The sequence below is a fragment of the Oncorhynchus gorbuscha genome, unplaced genomic scaffold (genome assembly GCF_021184085.1).
Source record: "Oncorhynchus gorbuscha isolate QuinsamMale2020 ecotype Even-year unplaced genomic scaffold, OgorEven_v1.0 Un_scaffold_590, whole genome shotgun sequence".
Classification (NCBI taxonomy): Eukaryota; Metazoa; Chordata; class Actinopteri; order Salmoniformes; family Salmonidae; genus Oncorhynchus; species Oncorhynchus gorbuscha.
In genome coordinates, this window is record NW_025745426.1 from 445,558 (window position 1) to 468,615 (window position 23,058).

Below are 23,058 nucleotides of genomic sequence, written 5' to 3' on the forward strand. Positions count from 1 at the left end.
TGGCTTGTCAGGGGCGGGACTAGGGATGATGCCAGCCCCTCCCCCTCCCCCACCACCTCCACCAATGCCAGGGATGCCAGGGAACAGTGAGTGTTAGTTATGACCTATCATATTGCTCCGTTGTTCATGTAATTGATGTAATAGTTGTAATCGGCCTTCTCTATCCTGGTTGGTTAATTCTCTGTCTTCTCTCTCCTGGTTGGTTAATTCTCTGTCTTCTCTCTCCTGGTTGGTTAATTCTCTGTCTTCTCTATCCTGGTTGGTTAATTCTCTGTCTTCTCTCTCCTGGTTGGTTAATTCTCTGTCTTCTCTCTCCTGGTTAGTGAACTTCTCTGGGATATGTGGGACGGTAGAGTCCCACCTCGCCAACAGCCAATGAAATTACAGGGCGCCAAATTCAAAACAACAGAAATCCCATAATTAAAATTCCTCAAACATACAAGTATTTTACACCATTTTAAAGATAAACAGTGTCCGATTTCAAATAGGCTTTACGGCGAAAGCACACCAAACGATTATGTTAGGTCAGCGCCTAGTCACAGAAAACCATACAGGCATTTTCTAGCCAAGGAGAGGGCTCACAAAAATCAGAAATAGCGATTAAATTAATCACTAACCTTTGATGATCTTCATCAGGTGGCACTCACAGGACTTCATGTTACACAATAAATGTGTGTTTTGTTCAACAAAGTTAATTTTTATGTCCAAAACCTAATTTGAAATTGGTGTGTTATGGTCAGAAATGCATTGTCTCAAACAAACGTCCGGTGAATGTGCAGAGAGCCACGTCAAATTACAGAAATACTCATAAATAAACTTTAATAAAAGATACAAGTTTTATACATGGAAATATAGATAAACTTCTCCTTAATGCAACCGCTGTGTCAGATATCAAAAAGGCTTTACGGCAAAAGCACACCTTGCTATTTATGTTAGGTCAGCGCCTAGTCACAGAAAAACATCCATCCATTTTCCAAAGAAGGAGAGGTGTCAGAAAAGTCAGAAATAGCGTTATAAATATTCACTTACCTTTGACGATCTTGATCGGAATGCACTCCCAGGAATCCCAGTTCCACAATAAATGTTTGTTTTGTTCGATAAAGTCCATAATTTAGGTCCAAATACCTCATTTTTGTTTGCGCGTTGAGCCCAGTAATCCAAATGCATAATGGGCGATCACTTGTTCAGACGAAATGTCAAAAAAGTTCTATTACAGTTCGTAGAAACATGTCAAACGATGTATAGAATCAATCTTTAGGATGTTTTTAACATAAATCTTCAATAATGTTCCAGCCCGGAGAATTCCTTTGTCTTTTAGAAATGCAATGGTATGCAGCTACGTCTCACGTGCGCACGCGTGATCAGCTCATGGCACTCTGCAAGACACCTGGCTCAAACAGCTCTCTTTCTCTCCCCCTTCACAGTAGAAGCCTCAAACAAGGTTCTAAAGACTGTTGATATCTAGTGGAAGCCTTCGGAAGTGCAATATGACCCCATAGACACTGTATATTCAATAGGCAATGACTTGAAAATTACAAACCTCAGATTTCCCACTTCCTGGTTGGATTTTTTCTCAGGTTTTTGCCTGCCATATGAGTTCTGTTATACTCACAGACATCATTCAAACAGTTTTAGAAACTTGTTTTCTATCCAAATCTATTAATTATATGCATATTCTAGCTTTTGGGCCTGAGTAGTTTACTCTGGGCACCTTTTCATCCAAGCTACTCAATACTGCCCCCAGTCCCAAAGAAGTTCATTCTCTGTCTTCTCTTGCCTGGTTGGTTAATTCTCTGTCTTCTCTCTTCTTCCTCTGTAGTGTCAAACGGGCCCTACCCTGCTCCTACTCCACCTCCTCCTCCCCCACCTCCCCCTCCTCCCCCCTTATGTTCCATGGAGTCCTCCGGTCCTCTGCCTCCCCCTCCTCCCCCATGCGCCCCTCCACTCCCCGGCTGTGGTGGATCACCCACTGTCATCTTTAACTCCGGCCTGGCAGGTAAGGCTGTGTGTGTGTGTGTGTGTGTGTGTGTGTGTGTGTGTGTGTGTGTGTGTGTGTGTGTGTGTGTGTGTGTGTGTGTGTGTGTGTGTGTGTGTGTGTGTGTGTGTGTGTGTGTGTGTGTGTGTGTGTGTGTGTGTGTGTGTGTGTGTGTGTGTGTTTGTTTGAGCCGTGTGCCGCATGTATCAAAGAGAGATTTAAGAAGTGTACTTCTATAGTTATATAAGGATCTCCTGGTGTGAATACTAGGGATCTGCCTCCCTTTTCGCTGGAGTTGATTCTGATTGGAGTATTCTGAACTACCACTTTTTAAACTGCCTGAGTTCTGTCTCTCTCTCTCTAGTTCTCTCTCTCTCTAGTTCTCTCTCTCTCTAGTTCTCTCTCTCTCTCTCTCTCTCTAGTTCTCTCTCTCTCTCTCTCGCTCTAGTTCTCTCTCTCTCTAGTTCTCTCTCTCTCTCTCTCTCTCTAGTTCTCTCTCTCTCTCTCTCTCTCTAGTTCTCTGTCTCTGATTCTAACGTTTCTCTCTCTCTCTCTCTCTCTCTCTAGTTCTCTGTCTCTGATTCTAACGTTCTCTCTCTCTCTCTAGTTCTCTCTCTCTCTCTCTCTAGTTCTCTCTCTCTCTCTAGTTCTCTCTCTCTCTCTCTAGTTCTCTCTCTCTCTCTCTCTCTCTCTAGTTCTCTCTCTCTCTCTAGTTCTCTCTCTCTCTCTCTAGTTCTCTCTCTCTCTCTCTAGTTCTCTCTCTCTCTCTCTAGTTCTCTCTCTCTCTCTAGTTCTCTCTCTCTCTCTCTAGTTCTCTCTCTCTCTCTAGTTCTCTCTCTCTCTCTAGTTCTCTCTCTCTCTCTAGTTCTCTGTCTCTCTCTCTAGTTCTCTCTCTCTCTCTAGTTCTCTGTCTCTCTCTCTAGTTCTCTCTCTCTCTAGTTCTCTCTCTCTCTCTAGTTCTCTGTCTCTCTCTCTAGTTCTCTCTCTCTCTAGTTCTCTCTCTCTCTCTCTCTAGTTCTCTGTCTCTCTCTCTAGTTCTCTCTCTCTCTCTAGTTCTCTGTCTCTCTCTCTAGTTCTCTCTCTCTCTCTCTAGTTCTCTCTCTCTCTCTAGTTCTCTGTCTCTCTCTCTAGTTCTCTCTCTCTCTCTAGTTCTCTCTCTCTCTCTCTAGTTCTCTCTCTCTCTCTCTAGTCTCTCTCTCTCTCTCTAGTTCTCTCTCTCTCTAGTTCTCTCTCTCTCTAGTTCTCTCTCTCTCTAGTTCTCTGTCTCTCTCTCTAGTTCTCTCTCTCTAGTTCTCTCTCTCTCTCTAGTTCTCTCTCTCTCTAGTTCTCTCTCTCTCTAGTTCTCTCTCTCTCTAGTTCTCTGTCTCTCTCTCTAGTTCTCTGTCTCTGATTCTAACGTTCTCTCTCTCTCTCTCTAGTTCTCTGTCTCTCTCTCTAGTTCTCTCTCTCTCTCTAGTTCTCTCTCTCTCTCTAGTTCTCTCTCTCTCTAGTCTCTCTCTCTCTCTAGTTCTCTCTCTCTCTCTCTAGTTCTCTCTCTCTCTCTAGTTCTCTCTCTCTCTCTCTCTCTCTAGTTCTCTCTCTCTCTAGTTCTCTCTCTCTCTCTCTAGTTCTCTCTCTCTCTCTCTAGTTCTCTCTCTCTCTAGTTCTCTCTCTCTCTAGTTCTCTCTCTCTCTCTCTCTAGTTCTCTGTCTCTCTCTCTAGTTCTCTGTCTCTGATTCTAACGTTCTCTCTCTCTCTCTCTAGTTCTCTCTCTCTCTCTAGTTCTCTCTCTCTCTCTCTAGTTCTCTCTCTCTCTCTCTAGTTCTCTCTCTCTCTCTCTAGTTCTCTCTCTCTCTCTAGTTCTCTCTCTAGTTCTCTCTCTCTCTTCTCTCTCTCTCTCTCTAGTTCTCTAGTCTCTCTCTCTAGTTCTCTCTCTCTCTCTCTAGTTCTCTCTCTCTCTCTCTCTAGTTCTCTCTCTCTCTAGTTCTAGTCTCTCTCTAGTTCTCTCTCTCTCTCTAGTTCTCTCTCTCTCTCTCTAGTTCTCTGTCTCTCTCTCTAGTTCTCTGTCTCTGATTCTAACGTTCTCTCTCTCTCTCTCTAGTTCTCTGTCTCTCTCTCTAGTTCTCTCTCTCTCTCTCTCTCTCTAGTTCTCTCTCTCTCTCTCTAGTTCTCTCTCTCTCTCTCTAGTTCTCTCTCTCTCTCTCTAGTTCTCTCTCTCTCTCTAGTTCTCTCTCTCTCTCTCTAGTTCTCTCTCTCTCTAGTTCTCTCTCTCTCTCTCTAGTCTCTCTCTCTCTCTAGTTCTCTCTCTCTCTCTAGTTTCTCTCTCTCTCTCTCTAGTAGTTCTCTCTCTCTCTAGTTCTCTCTCTCTCTCTCTAGTTCTCTCTCTCTCTCTCTAGTTCTCTCTCTCTCTCTCTCTCTAGTTCTCTCTCTCTCTCTCTAGTTCTCTCTCTCTCTAGTTCTCTCTCTCTCTCTCTAGTTCTCTCTCTCTCTCTCTAGTTCTCTCTCTCTCTCTAGTTCTCTCTCTCTCTCTCTCTCTAGTTCTCTCTCTCTCTCTAGTTCTCTCTCTCTCTCTCTCTCTAGTTCTCTCTCTCTCTCTAGTTCTCTCTCTCTCTCTCTAGTTCTCTCTCTCTCTCTCTAGTTCTCTCTCTCTCTAGTTCTCTCTCTCTCTCTCTCTCTCTCTCTCTAGTTCTCTCTCTCTCTCTCTAGTTCTCTCTCTCTCTAGTTCTCTCTCTCTCTCTCTAGTTCTCTGTCTCTGATTCTAACGTTCTCTCTCTCTCTCTCTAGTTCTCTGTCTCTGATTCTAACGCTCTCTCTCTCTCTCTCTAGTTCTCTCTCTCTCTAGTTCTCTCTCTCTCTCTAGTTCTCTCTCTCTCTCTCTCTCTCTCTCTCTAGTTCTCTCTCTCTCTCTCTCTCTCTCTAGTTCTCTCTCTCTCTCTCTAGTTCTCTCTCTCTCTCTCTCTCTAGTTCTCTCTCTCTCTAGTTCTCTCTCTCTAGTTCTCTCTCTCTCTCTCTCTCTCTCTCTCTCTAGTTCTCTCTCTCTCTCTAGTTCTCTCTCTCTCTAGTTCTCTGTCTCTCTCTCTAGTTCTCTGTCTCTGATTCTAACGTTCTCTCTCTCTCTCTCTAGTTCTCTGTCTCTCTCTCTAGTTCTCTCTCTCTCTCTAGTTCTCTCTCTCTCTCTCTAGTTCTCTCTCTCTCTCTCTAGTTCTCTCTCTCTCTCTAGTTCTCTCTCTCTCTCTCTCTCTAGTTCTCTCTCTCTCTAGTTCTCTCTCTCTCTCTCTAGTCTCTCTCTCTCTCTCTCTAGTTCTCTCTCTCTCTAGTTCTCTCTCTCTCTAGTTCTCTCTCTCTCTAGTTCTCTGTCTCTCTCTCTAGTTCTCTGTCTCTGATTCTCTCGTTCTCTCTCTTCTCTCTCTCTCTCTCTAGTTCTCTGTCTCTCTCTCTAGTTCTCTCTCTCTCTCTAGTTCTCTCTCTCTCTCTCTAGTTCTCTCTCTCTCTCTCTAGTTCTCTCTCTCTCTCTAGTTCTCTCTCTCTCTCTCTAGTCTCTCTCTCTCTCTAGTCTCTTCTCTCTCTCTCTAGTTCTCTCTCTCTCTCTCTCTAGTTCTCTCTCTCTCTCTCTAGTTCTCTCTCTCTCTCTAGTTCTCTCTCTCTCTCTAGTTCTCTCTCTCTCTCTCTCTCTCTCTCTCTCTCTCTAGTTCTCTGTCTCTCTCTCTAGTTCTCTGTCTCTCTTGATTCTAACGTTCTCTTCTCTCTCTCTAGTTCTCTCTAGTCTCTAGTCTCTCTCTAGTTCTCTCTCTCTCTCTCTAGTTCTCTCTCTCTCTCTCTAGTTCTCTCTCTCTCTAGTTCTCTCTCTCTCTCTCTAGTTCTCTCTCTCTCTAGTTCTCTCTCTCTCTCTCTAGTTCTCTCTCTCTCTCTCTAGTTCTCTCTCTCTCTCTCTAGTTCTCTCTCTCTCTCTCTAGTCTCTCTCTCTCTCTCTAGTTCTCTCTCTCTCTCTCTAGTTCTCTCTCTCTCTCTCTAGTTCTCTAGTTCTCTCTCTCTCTAGTTCTCTCTCTCTCTCTCTAGTCTCTCTCTAGTTCTCTCTCTCTCTCTAGTTCTCTCTCTCTCTAGTCTCTCTCTCTCTCTCTAGTTCTCTCTCTCTCTCTAGTTTCTCTCTCTCTCTAGTTCTCTCTCTCTCTCTAGTTCTCTCTCTCTCTCTAGTCTCTCTCTCTCTCTCTCTAGTTCTCTCTCTCTCTCTCTCTCTCTCTCTTCTCTCTCTAGTTCTCTCTCTTCTCTCTAGTTCTCTCTCTCTAGTTCTCTCTCTCTCTCTCTCTCTCTCTCTCTCTAGTTCTCTCTCTCTCTCTCTCTCTTCTCTCTCTCTCTAGTTCTCTCTCTCTCTCTAGTTCTCTGTCTCTGATTCTAAGTTCTCTCTCTCTCTAGTTCTCTGTCTCTGATTCTAACGTTCTCTCTCTCTCTCTCTAGTTCTCTCTCTCTCTAGTTCTCTGTTCTCTCTAGTCTCTCTCTCTCTCTCTCTCTCTCTCTCTCTCTCTAGTCTCTCTCTCTCTCTCTCTCTCTCTAGTTCTCTCTCTCTCTCTCTCTAGTTCTCTCTCTCTCTCTAGTTCTCTGTCTCTGATTCTAACGTTCTCTCTCTCTCTCTCTAGTTCTCTCTCTCTGATTCTCGTCTCTGATTCTCTCTCTCTCTCTCTCTAGTTCTCTGTCTCTGATTCTAACGTTCTCTCTCTCTCTCTCTAGTTCTCTGTCTCTGATTCTAACGTTCTCTCTCTCTCTCTCTAGTTCTCTGTATCTCTCTAATTCTTCTCTCTCTCTCTCTCTCTAGTTCTCTGTCTCTGATTCTAACGTTCTCTCTAGTTCTCTCTCTTCTCTCTCTCTCTCTAGTTCTCTCTCTCTAGTTCTCTCTCTCTCTAGTTCTCTCTCTCTCTCTCTCTCTAGTTCTCTCTAGTTCTCTCTCTCTCTAGTTCTCTCTCTCTCTCTAGTCTCTCTCTCTCTCTCTCTCTCTCTCTCTCTCTCTAGTCTCTCTCTCTCTCTCTCTCTCTAGTTCTCTCTCTCTCTCTAGTTCTAGTTCTCTCTCTCTCTCTCTCTCTCTCTAGTTCTCTCTCTCTCTCTCTAGTTCTCTGTCTCTGATTCTAACGTTCTCTCTCTCTCTCTCTAGTTCTCTGTCTCTGATTCTAACGTTCTCTGTCTCTCTCTCTCTCTAGTTCTCTCTCTCTCTCTCTAGTTCTCTCTCTCTCTAGTTCTCTCTCTCTCTAGTTCTCTCTCTCTCTAGTCTCTCTCTCTCTCTCTCTCTCTCTCTAGTTCTCTCTCTCTCTCTCTCTCTAGTTCTCTCTCTCTCTCTAGTTCTCTCTCTCTAGTTCTCTCTCTAGTTCTCTCTCTCTCTCTCTAGTTCTCTCTCTCTCTCTCTAGTTCTCTGTCTCTGATTCTAACGTTCTCTCTCTCTCTCTCTAGTTCTCTGTCTCTGATTCTAACGTTCTCTGTCTCTCTCTCTCTCTCTCTAGTTCTCTCTCTCTCTCTCTCTCTCTCTAGTTCTCTCTCTCTCTCTCTCTCTCTCTCTAGTCTCTCTCTCTCTCTCTCTCTAGTCTCTCTCTCTCTCTCTCTCTCTAGTTCTCTGTCTCTGATTCTAACGTTTCTCTCTCTCTCTCTAGTTCTCTGTCTCTGATTCTAACGTTCTCTCTCTCTCTCTCTAGTTCTCTGTCTCTGATTCTAACGTTCTCTCTCTCTCTCTCTAGTTCTCTGTCTCTGATTCTAACGTTCTCTCTCTCTCTCTCTAGTTCTCTGTCTCTGATTCTAACGTTCTCTCTCTCTCTAGTTCTCTCTCTCTCTCTCTCTCTCTCTCTCTCTCTCTCTCTCTCTCTCTCTCTCTCTCTCTCTCTCTCTAGTTCTCTCTCTCTCTCTCTTCTCTCTCTCTGATTCTCTAGTCTCTCTCTCTCTCTCTCTAGTTCTCTCTCTCTCTCTCTCTCTCTCTCTCTCTCTCTCTCTCTCTCTCTAGTTCTCTCTCTCTCTCTCTCTCTCTCTAGTTCTCTCTCTCTCTCTCTCTCTCTCTCTAGTTCTCTCTCTCTCTCTCTCTCTCTCTAGTTCTCTCTCTCTCTCTCTCTCTAGTCTCTCTCTCTCTCTCTCTAGTTCTCTCTCTCTCTCTCTCTCTCTCTAGTTCTCTGTCTCTGATTCTAACGTTCTCTCTCTCTCTCTCTAGTTCTCTGTCTCTCTCTCTCTAGTTCGTTCTCTCTCTCTCTCTTCTAGTTCTCTGTCTCTGATTCTAACGTTCTCTCTCTCTCTCTCTAGTTCTCTGTCTCTGATTCTAACGTTCTCTCTCTAGTTCTCTGTCTCTTCTCTCTCTCTCTCTCTCTAGTCTCTCTCTCTCTCTAGTTCTCTCTAGTCTCTCTCTCTCTAGTTCTAGTTCTCTCTCTCTCTCTCTCTCTAGTCTCTCTCTCTCTCTCTCTCTCTCTCTCTCTAGTTCTCTCTCTCTCTTCTCTAGTTCTCTCTCTCTCTCTCTAGTTCTCTCTCTCTCTCTTCTCTCTAGTTCTCTCTCTCTCTCTAGTTCTCTCTCTCTGATCTCTCTAGTTCTCTCTCTCTCTCTCTAGTTCTCTGTCTCTGATTCTAACGTTCTCTCTCTCTCTCTCTAGTTCTCTGTCTCTGATTCTAACGTTCTCTCTAGTTCTCTCTCTCTCTCTAGTTCTCTGTCTCTGATTCTAAGTTCTCTCTCTCTCTCTCTAGTTCTCTCTCTCTAGTTCTCTCTCTCTCTCTAGTTCTCTCTCTCTCTCTCTAGTTCTCTCTCTCTCTCTCTAGTTCTCTCTCTCTCTCTAGTTCTCTCTCTCTCTCTAGTTCTCTCTCTCTCTAGTCTCTCTCTCTCTCTCTCTAGTTCTCTCTCTCTCTAGTTCTCTCTCTCTCTCTCTCTCTCTAGTCTCTCTCTCTCTCTAGTTCTCTCTCTCTCTCTCTAGTTCTCTCTCTCTCTCTCTAGTTCTCTCTCTCTCTCTCTAGTTCTCTGTCTCTGATTCTAACGTTCTCTCTCTCTCTCTCTAGTTCTCTGTCTCTCTCTCTAGTTCTCTCTCTCTCTCTCTAGTTCTCTCTCTCTCTCTCTAGTCTCTCTAGTTCTCTCTCTCTCTAGTTCTCTCTCTCTCTCTAGTTCTCTCTCTCTCTAGTCTCTAGTTCTCTGTCTCTCTCTAGTTCTCTCTCTCTCTCTAGTTCTCTCTCTCTCTCTAGTTCTCTCTCTCTCTCTAGTTCTAGTTCTCTCTCTCTCTCTCTCTAGTTCTCTCTCTCTCTAGTTCTCTCTCTCTCTCTCTAGTTCTCTCTCTCTCTCTAGTTTCTCTCTCTCTCTCTAGTCTCTCTCTCTCTCTCTCTCTAGTTCTCTCTCTCTCTCTGTTCTCTCTCTCTCTCTAGTTTCTCTCTCTCTCTCTAGTTCTCTCTCTCTCTCTCTAGTTCTCTCTCTCTCTCTCTAGTTCTCTCTCTCTCTCTCTAGTTCTCTCTCTCTCTCTCTCTCTCTCTCTCTAGTTCTCTCTCTCTCTAGTTCTCTCTCTCTCTCTCTAGTTCTCTCTCTCTCTCTAGTTCTCTCTCTCTCTCTCTAGTTCTCTGTCTCTCTCTCTCTCTCTCTCTCTAGTCTCTCTCTCTCTCTAGTTCTCTCTCTCTCTAGTTCTCTCTCTCTCTATTCTCTCTCTAGTTCTCTCTCTCTCTCTCTAGTTCTCTGTCTCTGATTCTAACGTTCTCTCTCTCTCTCTCTAGTTCTCTGTCTCTGATTCTAACGTTCTCTCTCTCTCTATCTCTCTCTCTCTCTCTCTCTCTCTCTAGTTCTCTCTCTCTAGTTCTCTCTCTCTCTCTAGTTCTCTCTCTCTCTCTCTCTCTCTCTCTCTCTCTAGTTCTCTCTCTCTAGTTCTCTCTCTCTCTCTCTCTCTCTAGTTCTCTCTCTCTAGTTCTCTCTCTCTCTAGTTCTCTCTCTCTCTCTCTAGTTCTCTCTCTCTCTCTAGTTCTCTCTCTCTCTCTCTAGTTCTCTGTCTCTGATTCTAACGTTCTCTAGTTCTCTCTCTCTCTAGTTCTCTCTCTAGTTCTCTGTCTCTCTAGTTCTCTCTCTCTCTAGTTCTCTCTCTCTGATTCTAACGTTCTCTCTCTCTCTAGTTCTCTGTCTCTGATTCTAGTTCTCTCTCTCTCTCTAGTTCTCTGTCTCTGAGTTCTCTCTCTCTCTCTAGTTCTCTGTCTCTCTCTCTAGTTCTCTCTCTCTCTCTCTCTCTCTCTCTAGTTCTCTCTCTCTCTCTCTCTCTCTCTCTCTCTCTCTCTAGTTCTCTCTCTCTCTCTCTAGTTTCTCTCTCTCTCTCTAGTTCTCTCTCTCTCTAGTTCTCTCTCTCTCTCTCTAGTTCTCTCTCTCTCTCTCTAGTCTCTCTCTCTCTAGTTTCTCTCTCTCTCTAGTTCTCTCTCTCTAGTCTCTAGTTCTCTCTCTCTCTCTAGTTCTCTCTCTCTCTCTCTAGTTCTCTCTCTCTCTCTCTAGTTCTCTCTCTCTCTCTAGTTCTCTGTCTCTGATTCTAACGTTCTTCTCTCTCTCTCTCTCTAGTTCTCTGTCTCTAGTTCTCTCTAGTTCTCTCTCTCTCTCTAGTTCTCTCTCTCTCTCTCTAGTTCTCTCTCTCTCTCTCTAGTTCTTCTCTCTCTCTCTCTAGTTTCTCTCTCTCTCTCTAGTTCTCTCTCTCTCTAGTTCTCTCTCTCTCTCTCTAGTTCTCTCTCTCTCTCTCTAGATTCTCTCTAGTTCTCTCTCTCTCTCTCTAGTTCTCTCTCTCTCTCTAGTTCTAGTTCTCTCTCTCTCTCTAGTTCTCTCTCTCTCTCTCTAGTCTCTCTCTCTCTCTAGTTCTCTAGTCTCTCTCTAGTTCTCTCTCTAGTTCTAGTTTCTCTGTCTCTCTCTCTCTCTAGTTCTCTCTCTCTCTCTCTCTCTCTCTCTCTAGTTCTCTCTCTCTCTCTCTAGTTCTCTGTCTCTCTCTAGTTCTCTCTCTCTCTCTCTAGTTTCTCTGTCTCTCTAGTTCTCTCTCTCTCTCTAGTTCTCTTCTCTCTCTCTCTAGTTCTCTCTCTCTCTAGTTCTCTAGTCTCTCTCTCTAGTTCTCTCTCTCTCTCTAGTTCTCTGTCTCTGATTCTCGATTCTCTCTCTCTCTCTCTAGTTCTCTGTCTCTGATTCTAACGTTAGTTCTCTCTCTCTCTCTCTCTAGTTCTCTGTCTCTATTCTCTCTCTCTCTAGTTCTCTCTCTCTCTAGTTTCTCTCTCTCTCTCTCTCTCTCTCTCTCTCTCTCTCTCTCTCTCTCTCTCTCTCTCTCTCTAGTTCTCTCTCTCTCTCTAGTTCTCTGTCTCTGATTCTAACGTTCTCTCTCTCTCTCTCTAGTTCTCTGTCTCTGATTCTCTCTCTAGTTCTCTCTCTCTCTAGTTCTCTCTCTCTCTCTCTCTCTCTAGTTCTCTGTCTCTCTAGTTCTCTCTCTCTCTCTCTAGTTCTCTGTCTCTGATCTAACGTTCTAGTTCTCTCTCTCTCTCTCTCTAGTTCTCTGTCTCTGATTCTAGTTCTCTCTCTCTCTCTCTAGTTCTCTGTCTCTGATTCTAACGTTCTCTCTCTCTCTCTCTAGTTCTCTGTCTCTGATTCTAACGTTCTCTCTCTCTCTCTCTAGTTCTCTGTCTCTGATTCTCTCGTCTCTCTCTCTCTCTAGTTCTCTCTCTCTGATTCTAACTCTCTCTCTAGTTCTCTCTCTCTCTCTCTAGTTCTCTCTCTCTCTCTAGTTCTCTCTCTCTCTCTCTAGTTCTCTCTCTCTCTCTCTAGTTCTCTCTCTCTCTCTAGTTCTCTCTCTCTCTCTAGTTCTCTCTCTCTCTCTCTAGTTCTCTCTCTCTCTCTCTAGTTCTCTCTCTCTCTCTAGTTCTCTCTCTCTCTCTCTAGTTCTCTCTCTCTCTAGTTCTCTCTCTCTCTCTCTCTCTCTCTCTAGTTCGTTCTCTCTCTCTCTCTAGTTCTCTGTCTCTGATTCTAACGTTTCTCTCTCTCTCTCTAGTTCTCTGTCTCTCTAGTTCTCTCTCTCTCTCTCTAGTCTCTGATTCTCTCTCTCTCTCTAGTTCTCTCTCTCTCTAGTTCTCTCTCTCTCTAGTTCTCTAGTTCTCTCTCTCTAGTTCTCTCTAGTTCTCTCTCTCTAGTTCTCTCTCTCTCTCTAGTTCTCTGTCTCTCTCTCTAGTTCTCTCTCTCTAGTTCTCTCTCTCTCTAGTTCTCTCTCTCTCTCTCTCTAGTCTCTCTCTCTCTCTAGTTCTCTCTCTCTCTCTCTAGTCTCTCTCTCTAGTTCTCTCTCTCTCTCTCTAGTCTCTCTCTAGTTCTCTGTCTCTCTAGTTCTCTCTCTCTCTCTCTAGTTCTCTGTCTCTGATTCTAACGTTCTCTCTCTCTCTCTCTAGTTCTCTGTCTCTGATTCTAACGTTCTTCTCTCTCTCTCTAGTTCTCTCTCTCTCTGATCTCTCTAGTTCTCTCTCTCTCCTCTCTAGTTCTCTAGTCTCTGATCTCTAGTTCTCTCTCTCTCTCTCTCTCTCTAGTTCTCTCTCTCTCTCTCTAGTTCTCTCTCTCTCTCTCTCTCTAGTTCTCTGTCTCTGATTCTAACGTTCTCTCTCTCTCTCTCTAGTTCTCTGTCTCTGATTCTAACGTTCTCTCTCTCTCTCTCTAGTTCTCTGTCTCTGATTCTAACGTTCTCTCTCTCTCTCTCTAGTTCTCTGTCTCTGATTCTAACGTTCTCTCTCTCTCTCTCTAGTTCTCTGTCTCTGATTCTAACGTTCTCTCTCTCTCTCTCTAGTTCTCTGTCTCTGATTCTAACGTTCTCTCTCTCTCTCTCTAGTTCTCTGTCTCTCTCTTCTAACGTTCTCTCTCTCTCTAGTTCTCTGTCTCTGATTCTCTCTCTCTCTTCTCTCTAGTTCTCTGTCTCTCTCTCTCTCTCTCTCTCTCTCTCTCTCTGATTCTACGTCTCTCTCTCTCTAGTTCTCTCTCTCTCTCTCTCTTCTCTCTAGTTCTCTCTCTCTAGTTCTCTCTCTCTCTCTCTCTCTCTCTCTCTCTCTCTCTAGTTCTCTCTCTCTCTCTAGTTCTCTCTCTCTCTCTCTCTCTCTCTCTCTCTCTCTCTCTAGTCTCTCTCTCTCTCTCTCTCTCTCTCTCTCTCTCTCTAGTTCTCTCTCTCTCTCTCTAGTTCTCTCTCTCTCTCTCTCTCTAGTTCTCTCTCTCTCTCTAGTTCTCTGTCTCTGATTCTAACGTTCTCTCTCTCTCTCTAGTTCTCTGTCTCTGATTCTAACGTTCTCAGTCTCTCTCTCTCTCTCTCTAGTTCTCTCTCTCTCTAGTTCTCTCTCTCTCTCTCTCTCTCTAGTTCTCTCTCTCTCTCTCTCTCTCTCTCTCTCTCTCTCTCTCTCTCTCTCTAGTTCTCTCTAGTTCTCTCTCTCTCTCTCTAGTTCTCTGTCTCTGATTCTAACGTTCTCTCTCTCTCTCTCTAGTTCTCTGTCTCTGATTCTAACGTTCTCTCTCTCTCTCTCTAGTTCTCTGTCTCTGATTCTAACGTTTCTCTCTCTCTCTCTCTAGTTCTCTGTCTCTGATTCTAACGTTCTCTCTCTCTCTCTCTAGTTCTCTGTCTCTGATTCTAACGTTCTCTCTCTCTCTAGTTCTCTCTCTCGTTCTCTCTCTCTAGTTCTCTCTCTCTCTCTCTCTCTCTCTAGTTCTCTCTCTCTCTAGTTCTCTCTCTCTCTCTAGTTCTCTCTCTCTCTCTCTCTCTCTCTCTCTCTCTCTCTCTCTCTAGTTCTCTCTCTCTCTAGTTCTCTCTCTCTCTAGTCTCTCTCTCTCTCTAGTTTCTCTCTCTCTCTCTCTCTCTCTCTAGTTCTCTCTCTCTCTCTCTCTCTCTCTCTAGTCTCTTCTCTCTCTCTCTCTCTCTCTCTCTCTAGTTCTCTCTCTCTCTCTCTAGTTCTCTGTCTCTGATTCTAACGTTCTCTCTCTCTCTCTCTAGTTCTCTGTCTCTGATTCTAACGTTCTCTCTCTCTCTCTCTAGTTCTCTGTCTCTGATTCTAACGTTCTCTGATCTCTCTCTCTCTCTCTCTGTCTCTGATTCTAAGTTCTCTCTCTCTAGTTCTCTGTCTCTGATTCTCTCTCTCTCTCTAGTTCTCTGTCTCTGATTCTCGTCTCTCTCTCTCTCTCTAGTTCTCTCTCTCTCTCTCTAGTCTCTCTGTCTCTGATTCTAACGTTCTCTCTCTCTCTCTCTAGTTCTCTGTCTCTGATTCTAGTTCTCTCTCTCTCTCTCTAGTTCTCTGTCTCTGATTCTAACGTTCTCTCTCTCTCTCTCTAGTTCTCTGTCTCTGATTCTAACGTTCTCTCTCTCTCTCTCTCTAGTCTCTCTCTCTCTGTCTTCTAAGTTCTCTCTCTCTCTCTCTAGTTCTCTGTCTCTGATTCTAACGTTCTCTCTCTCTCTCTCTCTAGTTCTCTCTCTCTCTTCTCTGTCTCTCTTCTCTCTAGTTCTCTCTCTCTCTCTAGTTCTCTGTCTCTGATTCTAGTTCTCTCTCTCTCTCTAGTTCTCTCTCTCTCTCTAGTTCTCTCTCTCTCTCTAGTTCTCTCTCTCTCTCTCTCTAGTTCTCTGTCTCTCTCTCTCTCTCTCTCTCTAGTTCTCTCTCTCTCTAGTTCTCTCTCTCTCTCTAGTTCTCTCTCTCTCTCTCTCTAGTTCTCTGTCTCTGATTCTAACGTTCTCTCTCTCTCTCTCTAGTTCTCTGTCTCTGATCTCTAACGTTCTCTCTCTCTCTCTCTCTCTCTGTCTTCTCTCTCTCTCTCTCTAGTTCTCTGTCTCTGATTCTAACGTTCTCTCTCTCTCTCTCTAGTTCTCTGTCTCTGATTCTAACGTTCTCTCTCTCTCTCTCTAGTTCTCTGTCTCTGATTCTAACGTTCTCTCTCTCTCTCTCTAGTTCTCTGTCTCTGATTCTAACGTTCTCTCTCTCTCTCTCTAGTTCTCTGTCTCTGATTCTAACGTTTCTCTCTCTCTCTCTCTAGTTCTCTCTCTGATTCTAGTCTCTCTCTCTCTCTCTAGTTCTCTCTCTCTGATCTCTAGTTCTCTCTCTCTCTCTCTCTCTCTAGTTCTCTCTCTCTCTAACGTCTCTCTCTCTCTAGTTCTCTGTCTCTGATTCTAACGTCTCTCTCTCTCTCTCTCTAGTCTCTCTTCTCTCTGATTCTAACGTTCTCTCTCTCTCTCTCTAGTTCTCTCTCTCTGATTCTAGTTCTCTCTCTCTCTCTCTAGTTCTCTCTCTCTGATTCTAAGTCTCTCTCTCTCTAGTTCTCTCTCTCTGATTCTAGTTCTCTCTCTCTCTCTCTAGTTCTCTGTCTCTAGTTCTCTCTCTCTCTCTCTCTCTCTAGTTCTCTGTCTCTGATTCTAACGTCTCTCTCTCTCTCTCTCTCTCTAGTTCTCTCTCTCTCTCTCTTCTCTCTAGTTCTCTGTCTCTGATTCTAGTTCTCTCTCTCTAGTTCTCTGTCTCTGATTCTAACGTTCTCTCTCTCTCTCTCTAGTTCTCTGTCTCTCTAACGTCTCTCTCTCTCTCTCTCTCTAGTCTCTCTCTAGTTCTCTCTCTCTCTCTAGTCTCTCTCTCTCTCTCTCTCTCTCTCAGTTCTCTGTCTCTCTCTCTCTCTCTCTGTCTCTAGATTCTCTCTCTCTCTCTCTCTAGTTCTCTCTCTCTCTCTCTCTCTCTCTAGTTCTCTGTCTCTGATTCTAACGTTCTCTCTCTCTCTCTCTAGTTCTCTGTCTCTGATTCTAACGTTCTCTCTCTCTCTCTCTAGTTCTCTGTCTCTGATTCTAACGTCTCTCTAGTTCTCTCTCTCTCTAGTCTTCTCTCTCTCTCTCTCTCTCTGTTCTCTCTCTCTCTCTCTCTAGTTCTCTGTCTCTGATTCTAACGTTCTCTCTCTCTCTCTAGTTCTCTGTCTCTGATTCTAACGTTCTCTCTCTCTCTCTCTAGTTCTCTGTCTCTGATTCTAACGTTCTCTCTCTCTCTCTCTAGTTCTCTGTCTCTGATTCTAACGTTCTCTCTCTCTCTCTCTAGTTCTCTGTCTCTGATTCTAACGTTCTCTCTCTCTCTCTCTAGTTCTCTGTCTCTGATTCTCTAGTTCTCTCTCTCTCTCTAGTTCTCTCTCTCTCTCTCTCTCTCTCTCTCTCTCTCTCTAGTTCTCTCTCTCTCTCTCTCTCTCTCTCTCTAGTTCTCTCTCTCTCTAGTTCTCTCTCTCTCTCTAGTCTCTCATTCTCTCTCTCTCTCTCTCTCTCTCTCTAGTTCTCTCTCTCTCTCTCTCTCTCTCTCTCTCTCTCTCTCTCTAGTTCTCTCTCTCTCTATCTCTCTCGTCTCTCTCTCTCTCTCTCTCTAGTTCTCTCTCTCTCTGATTCTAACTCTCTCTCTCTCTCTCTAGTTCTCTCTAGTTCTCTCTCTCTCTCTCTAGTTCTCTCTCTCTCTAGTTCTCTCTCTCTCTCTAGTTCTCTGTCTCTGATTCTAACGTCTCTCTCTCTCTCTCTCTAGTCTCTCTCTCTCTAGTTCTCTGTCTCTGATTCTAACGTTCTCTCTCTCTCTCTCTAGTTCTCTGTCTCTGATTCTAACGTTCTCTCTCTCTCTCTCTAGTTCTCTGTCTCTGATTCTAACGTTTCTCTCTCTCTCTCTCTAGTTCTCTGTCTCTGATTCTAACGTTCTCTCTCTCTCTCTCTAGTTCTCTGTCTCTGATTCTAACGTTCTCTCTCTCTCTCTCTAGTTCTCTGTCTCTGATTCTAACGTTCTCTCTCTCTCTCTCTAGTTCTCTGTCTCTGATTCTCTCTAGTTCTCTCTCTCTCTCTCTAGTTCTCTGTCTCTGATTCTAACGTTCTCTCTCTCTCTCTCTAGTTCTCTGTCTCTGATTCTAACGTTCTCTCTCTCTCTCTAGTTCTCTGTCTCTGATTCTAACGTTCTCTCTCTCTCTCTCTAGTTCTCTGTCTCTGATTCTAACGTTCTCTCTCTCTCTCTCTAGTTCTCTGTCTCTGATTCTAACGTTCTCTCTCTCTCTCTCTAGTTCTCTGTCTCTGATTCTAACGTTCTCTCTCTCTCTAGTTCTCTCTCTCTCTCTCTCTCTCTCTCTCTCTCTCTCTCTCTCTCTCTCTCTCTCTCTCTCTCTCTAGTTCTCTCTCTCTCTCTCTCTCTCTCTCTCTCTAGTTCTCTAGTTCTCTCTCTCTAGTTCTCTCTCTCTCTCTCTCTCTCTAGTTCTCTCTCTCTCTCTCTCTCTCTCTCTCTCTCTCTCTCTCTCTCTAGTTCTCTCTCTCTCTCTCTAGTTCTCTCTCTCTGATTCTAGTTCTCTCTCTCTCTCTCTAGTTCTCTGTCTCTGATTCTAACGTTCTCTCTCTCTCTCTCTAGTTCTCTGTCTCTGATTCTAACGTTCTCTCTCTCTCTCTCTAGTTCTCTGTCTCTCTCTAACGTTCTCTCTCTCTCTCTCTAGTTCTCTGATTCTCTTCTAGTTCTCTCTCTCTCTCTCTCTCTCTAGTTCTCTGTCTCTGATTCTAACGTTCTCTCTCTCTCTCTCTAGTTCTCTGTCTCTGATTCTCGTCTGATTCTCTCTCTCTCTCTCTAGTTCTCTGTCTCTGATTCTAACGTTCTCTCTCTCTCTCTAGTTCTCTCTCTCTCTCTCTAGTCTCTCTCGTCTCTCTAGTTCTCTCTCTCTGATTCTCTGTCTCTGATTCTCGTTCTCTCTCTCTCTCTCTCTCTCTAGTTCTCTCTCTCTCTCTCTCTAGTTCTCTCTCTCTCTCTCTAGTTCTCTGTCTCTGATTCTAACGTCTCTCTCTCTCTCTCTAGTTCTCTCTCTCTCTTCTCTAGTTCTCTCTCTCTCTCTCTCTCTAGTTCTCTCTCTCTCTCTCTCTCTCTCTAGTTTCTCTCTCTCTAGTTCTCTCTCTCTCTCTCTCTCTCTCTCTAGTTCTCTCTCTCTCTATTCTCGTTCTCTCTCTCTCTCTCTCTCTCTCTCTCTCTCTGATTCTCTCTAGTTCTCTCTCTCTCTCTCTAGTCTCTCTGTCTCTTCTCTGTTCTCTCTCTCTCTCTCTAGTTCTTCTCTGATTCTAACTCTCTCTCTCTCTAGTTCTCTGTCTCTGATTCTAACTCTCTCTCTAGTTCTCTCTCTCTCTCTCTCTCTAGTTCTCTGTCTCTGATTCTAACGTTCTCTCTCTCTCTCTAGTTCTCTGTCTCTCTCTAAGTTCTCTCTCTCTCTCTCTAGTTCTCTGTCTCTGAGTTCTCTCTCTCTCTCTAGTTCTCTGTCTCTGATTCTAAGTTCTCTCTCTCTCTCTCTAGTTCTCTGTCTCTGATTCTAACGTTCTCTCTCTCTCTCTCTAGTTCTCTGTCTCTGATTCTAACGTCTCTCTCTCTCTCTCTCTAGTTCTCTGTCTCTGATTCTAACGTCTCTCTAGTTCTCTCTCTCTAGTTCTCTGTCTCTGATTCTAACGTTCTCTCTCTCTCTCTCTAGTTCTCTGTCTCTGATTCTAACGTTCTCTCTCTCTCTCTCTCTCTCTAGTTCTCTGTCTCTGATTCTAACGTTCTCTCTCTCTCTCTCTAGTTCTCTGTCTCTGATTCTAACTCTCTCTCTCTCTCTCTCTCTCTAGTTCTCTGTCTCTGATTCTAACGTTCTCTCTCTCTCTCTCTAGTTCTCTGTCTCTGATTCTAACGTTCTCTCTCTCTCTCTAGTTCTCTGTCTCTGATTCTAACGTTCTCTCTCTCTCTCTCTAGTTCTCTGTCTCTGATTCTAACGTTCTCTCTCTCTCTCTCTCTAGTTCTCTGTCTCTGATTCTAACGTTCTCTCTCTCTCTCTCTAGTTCTCTGTCTCTGATTCTAACGTTCTCTCTCTCTCTCTCTAGTTCTCTGTCTCTGATTCTAACGTTCTCTCTCTCTCTCTCTAGTTCTCTGTCTCTGATTCTAACGTTCTCTCTCTCTCTCTCTAGTTCTCTGTCTCTGATTCTAACGTTCTCTCTCTCTCTCTCTAGTTCTCTGTTCTCTGTCTCTGATTCTAGTTCTCTGTCTCTGATTCTAACGTTCTCTCTCTCTCTCTCTAGTTCTCTGTCTCTGATTCTAACGTTCTCTCTCTCTCTCTAGTTCTCTGTCTCTGATTCTAACGTTCTCTCTCTCTCTCTCTAGTTCTCTGTCTCTGATTCTAACGTTCTCTCTCTCTCTCTCTAGTTCTCTGTCTCTGATTCTAACGTTCTCTCTCTCTCTCTCTAGTTCTCTGTCTCTGATTCTAACGTTCTCTCTCTCTCTCTCTCTAGTTCTCTGTCTCTGATTCTAACGTTCTCTCTCTCTCTCTCTAGTTCTCTGTCTCTGATTCTAACGTTCTCTCTCTCTCTCTCTAGTTCTCTGTCTCTGATTCTAACGTTCTCTCTCTCTCTCTCTAGTTCTCTGTCTCTGATTCTAACGTTCTCTCTCTCTCTCTCTAGTTCTCTGTCTCTGATTCTAACGTTCTCTCTCTCTCTCTCTAGTTCTCTGTCTCTGATTCTAACGTTCTCTCTCTCTCTCTAGTTCTCTGTCTCTGATTCTAACGTTTCTCTCTCTCTCTCTAGTTCTCTGTCTCTGATTCTAACGTTCTCTCTCTCTCTCTAGTTCTCTGTCTCTGATTCTAACGTTCTCTCTCTCTCTCTCTAGTTCTCTGTCTCTGATTCTAACGTTCTCTCTCTCTCTCTCTAGTTCTCTGTCTCTGATTCTAACGTTCTCTCTCTCTCTCTCTCTCTAGTTCTCTGTCTCTGATTCTAACGTTCTCTCTCTCTCTCTAGTTCTCTGTCTCTGATTCTAACGTTCTCTCTCTCTCTCTCTAGTTCTCTGTCTCTGATTCTAACGTTCTCTCTCTCTCTCTAGTTCTCTGTCTCTGATTCTAACGTTCTCTCTCTCTCTCTCTAGTTCTCTGTCTCTGATTCTAACGTTCTCTCTCTCTCTCTCTAGTTCTCTGTCTCTGATTCTAACGTTCTCTCTCTCTCTCTCTAGTTCTCTGTCTCTGATTCTAACGTTCTCTCTCTCTCTCTCTAGTTCTCTGTCTCTGATTCTAACGTTCTCTCTCTCTCTCTCTAGTTCTCTGTCTCTGATTCTAACGTTCTCTCTCTTGTTCTAATTCAATATTCTCTCGGGTTCTCTCCTCTGTTCTGCTCTCAGAGGGGTCACTCAAGCTGTTCTGTACGTTCCCTCTGATCATACGCTTAGTACCTGTCTCACACCTCTCCTCAGTTCCTGTCTCACACCTCTCATTAGTACCTGTCTCACTCCTCTCCTTAGTACCTGTCTCACACCTCTCTCCTCAGTTCCTGTCTCACATCTCTCCTTAGTACCTGTCTCACACCTCTCCTTAGTACCTGTCTCACACCTCTCCATAGTACCTGTCTCACGCCTCTCTCCTCAGTACCTGTCTCACATCTCTCCTTAGTACCGGTCTCACACCTCTCCTTATTGCCTGTCTCACATCTCTCCTTAATGCCTGTCTCACATCTCTCCTTAGTACCTGTCTCACACTTCTCCTTAGTACCTGTCTCACATCTCTCCTTAGTACCTGTCTCACATCTCTCCTTAGTACCTGTCTCACACCTCTCCTTAATGTCTGTCTCACATCTCTCCTTAGTACCTGTCTCAGCCCTCTCCTTAATGCCTGTCTCACACCTCTCCTTAGTACCTGTCTCACACCTCTCCTTAGTACCTGTCTCACGCCTCTCTCCGTAGTACCTGTCTCACACCTCTCCTTAGTACTTGTCTCATACCTGTCTGTTCCATACATCTCTCATAATGGTACACCTCCTCAGTACCTCTCTCATACCTGTGTTATTCTGTGTCGTGTGGTGAGGTGATGTCTTGTCATGTGATCATGTTGTGTGATTATGTGATGAGGTGATGTCTTGTCATGTGATCATGTTGTGTGATTATGTGATGAGTTGATGTCTTGTCATGTGATCATGTTGTGTGATTATGTGATGAGGTGATGTCTTGTCATGTGATCATGTTGTGTGATTATGTGATGAGGTGATGTCTTGTCATGTGATCATGTTGTGTGATTATGTGGTGAGGTGATGTCTTGTCATGTGATTATGTGATGAGGTGATGTCTTGTCATGTGATCATGTTGTGTGATTATGTGATGAGGTGATGTCTTGTCATGTGATCATGTTGTGTGATTATGTGGTGAGGTGATGTCTTGTCATGTGATTATGTGATGAGGTGATGTCTTGTCATGTGATCATGTTGTGTGATTATGTGATGAGGTGATGTCTTGTCATGTGATTATGTGGTGAGGTGATGTCTTGTCATGTGATCATGTTGTGTGATTATGTGGTGAGGTGATGTCTTGTCATGTGATTATGTGATGAGGTGATGTCTTGTCATGTGATCATGTTGTGTGATTATGTGATGAGGTGATGTCTTGTCATGTGATTATGTGATGAGGTGATGTCTTGTCATGTGATTATGTGGTGAGGTGATGTCTTGTCATGTGATTGTTGTGTTCACATTTTCTTGCTGCTGCTGATGCTTGTGGTGAGGTGATGTCTTGTCATCTGATTATGTGGTGAGGTGATGTCTTGTCATGTGATCTGTTTGTTCACATTTTACTTCTCTGCTGCTGATCTGTTTCCTCCTTTCTCTCTCTTTCCTTCATTTCCTCCTCTTCTCTCCTTCTCTCCTCTTCTCTCTCTTCTCTCTCCCTTCCATGCCGTCCTCCTCTTTCTCTCTCTCTTCCTTCCATTCCTCCTCTCCTTCTCTCTCTTCCTTCCGTTCCTCTCCTCCTCCTTCTCTCTTCTTCCTTCCATTCCCTCCTCCTCCTCTCTCTCTTCCTTCCATTCCCTCCTCCTCCTCTCTCTCTTCCTTCCATTCCCTCCTCCTTCTCTCTCTCTTCCTTCCATTCCCTCCTCCTTCTCTCTCTCTTCCTTCCATTCCCTCCTCCTTCTCTCTCTTCCTTCCATTCCCTCCTCCTTCTCTCTCTTCCTTCCATTCCCTCCTCCTTCTCTCTCTTCCTTCCATTCCCTCCTCCTTCTCTCTCTTCCTTCCATTCCCTCCTCCTCTCTCTCTCTTCCTTCCATTCCCTCCTCCTCCTCTCTCTCTTCCTTCCATTCCCTCCTCCTTCTCTCTCTTCCTTCCATTCCCTCCTCCTTCTCTCTCTTCCTTCCATTCCCTCCTCCTCTCTCTCTTCCTTCCATTCCCTCCTCCTTCTCTCTCTTCCTTCCATTCCCTCCTCCTCTCTCTCTTCCTTCCATTCCCTCCTCCTTCTCTCTCTCTTCCTTCCATTCCCTCCTCCTCTCTCTTCCTTCCATTCCCTCCTCCTTCTCTCTCTTCCTTCCATTCCCTCCTCCTCCTCTCTTTCTTCCTTTCGTTCCCTCCTCCTTCTCTCTCTTCCTTCCGTTCCCTCCTACTCCTCCTTCCGTTCCTTCCTCCTCCTTCTCTCTTCCTTCTGCTCCTTCCTCCTCCTCTCTCCTTCCATTCCCTCCTCCTCCTCTCTCTCTTCCTTCCGTTCCCTCCTCCTCTCTCCTTCCATTCCCTCCTCCTCCTCTCTCTCTTCCTTCCATTCCCTCCTCCTTCTCTCTCTCTTCCTTCCATTCCCTCCTCCTTCTCTCTCTCTTCCTTCCATTCCCTCCTCCTTCTCTCTCTCTTCCTTCCATTCCCTCCTCCTTCTCTCTCTTCCTTCCATTCCCTCCTCCTTCTCTCTCTTCCTTCCTTCTCCTCCTCCTCTCTCTCTTCCTTCCATTCCCTCCTTCTCTCTCTCTTCCTTCCATTCCCTCCTCCTTCTCTCTCTCCTTCCTTCCTTCCTTCCATTCCCTCCTCTCTCTCTCTCTTCCTTCCATTCCTCCTCCTTCTCTTCCCTCCTTCCATTCCCTCCTCCTCCTCTCTTTTTTCCTTTTTCCTCCTCCTCTCTCTCTCTTCCTTCCGTTCCTCCTACTCCTCCTTCCGTTCCTTCCTCCTCCTTCTCTCTTCCTTCTGCTCCTTCCTCCCCCTCTCTCCTTCCATTCCCTCCTCCTCCTCTCTCTCTTCCTTCCGTTCCTCCTCCTCCTCTCTCACTTCCTTCCATTCCCTCCTCCTCCTCTTCCTTCATTCTCCTTCCTCCTCCTCCTCTCTCCTCTCTCCTTCCATTCCTCCTCCTTCCTCTTATTCTCTTCCTTCCATTCCCTCCTCCTTCCTCTCTTCCTTCCCTCCTCC

At 44.6% G+C, this 23,058-nt stretch overlaps 1 protein-coding gene across 2 annotated transcripts in view; it reads left to right on the top strand.

The window, feature by feature from the left end:
• The window catches only part of LOC124018939 (formin-like protein 2), a 46,541-nt gene that overhangs the window by 12,351 nt on the left and 11,132 nt on the right, over nt 1-23,058 (top strand). Inside the window, exons 14-16 of one of the 2 annotated variants that reach the window (XM_046334265.1) lie at nt 1-86; nt 1,820-1,996; nt 20,042-20,062. The exon at nt 1-86 is cut by the window's left edge and continues 251 nt beyond it. In XM_046334265.1, coding sequence (XP_046190221.1) covers nt 1-86; nt 1,820-1,996; nt 20,042-20,062 — 284 coding nt within the window. The remainder of the gene's footprint in view (nt 87-1,819; nt 1,997-20,041; nt 20,063-23,058) is intronic. The other variant, XM_046334266.1, reaches the window with a different exon arrangement.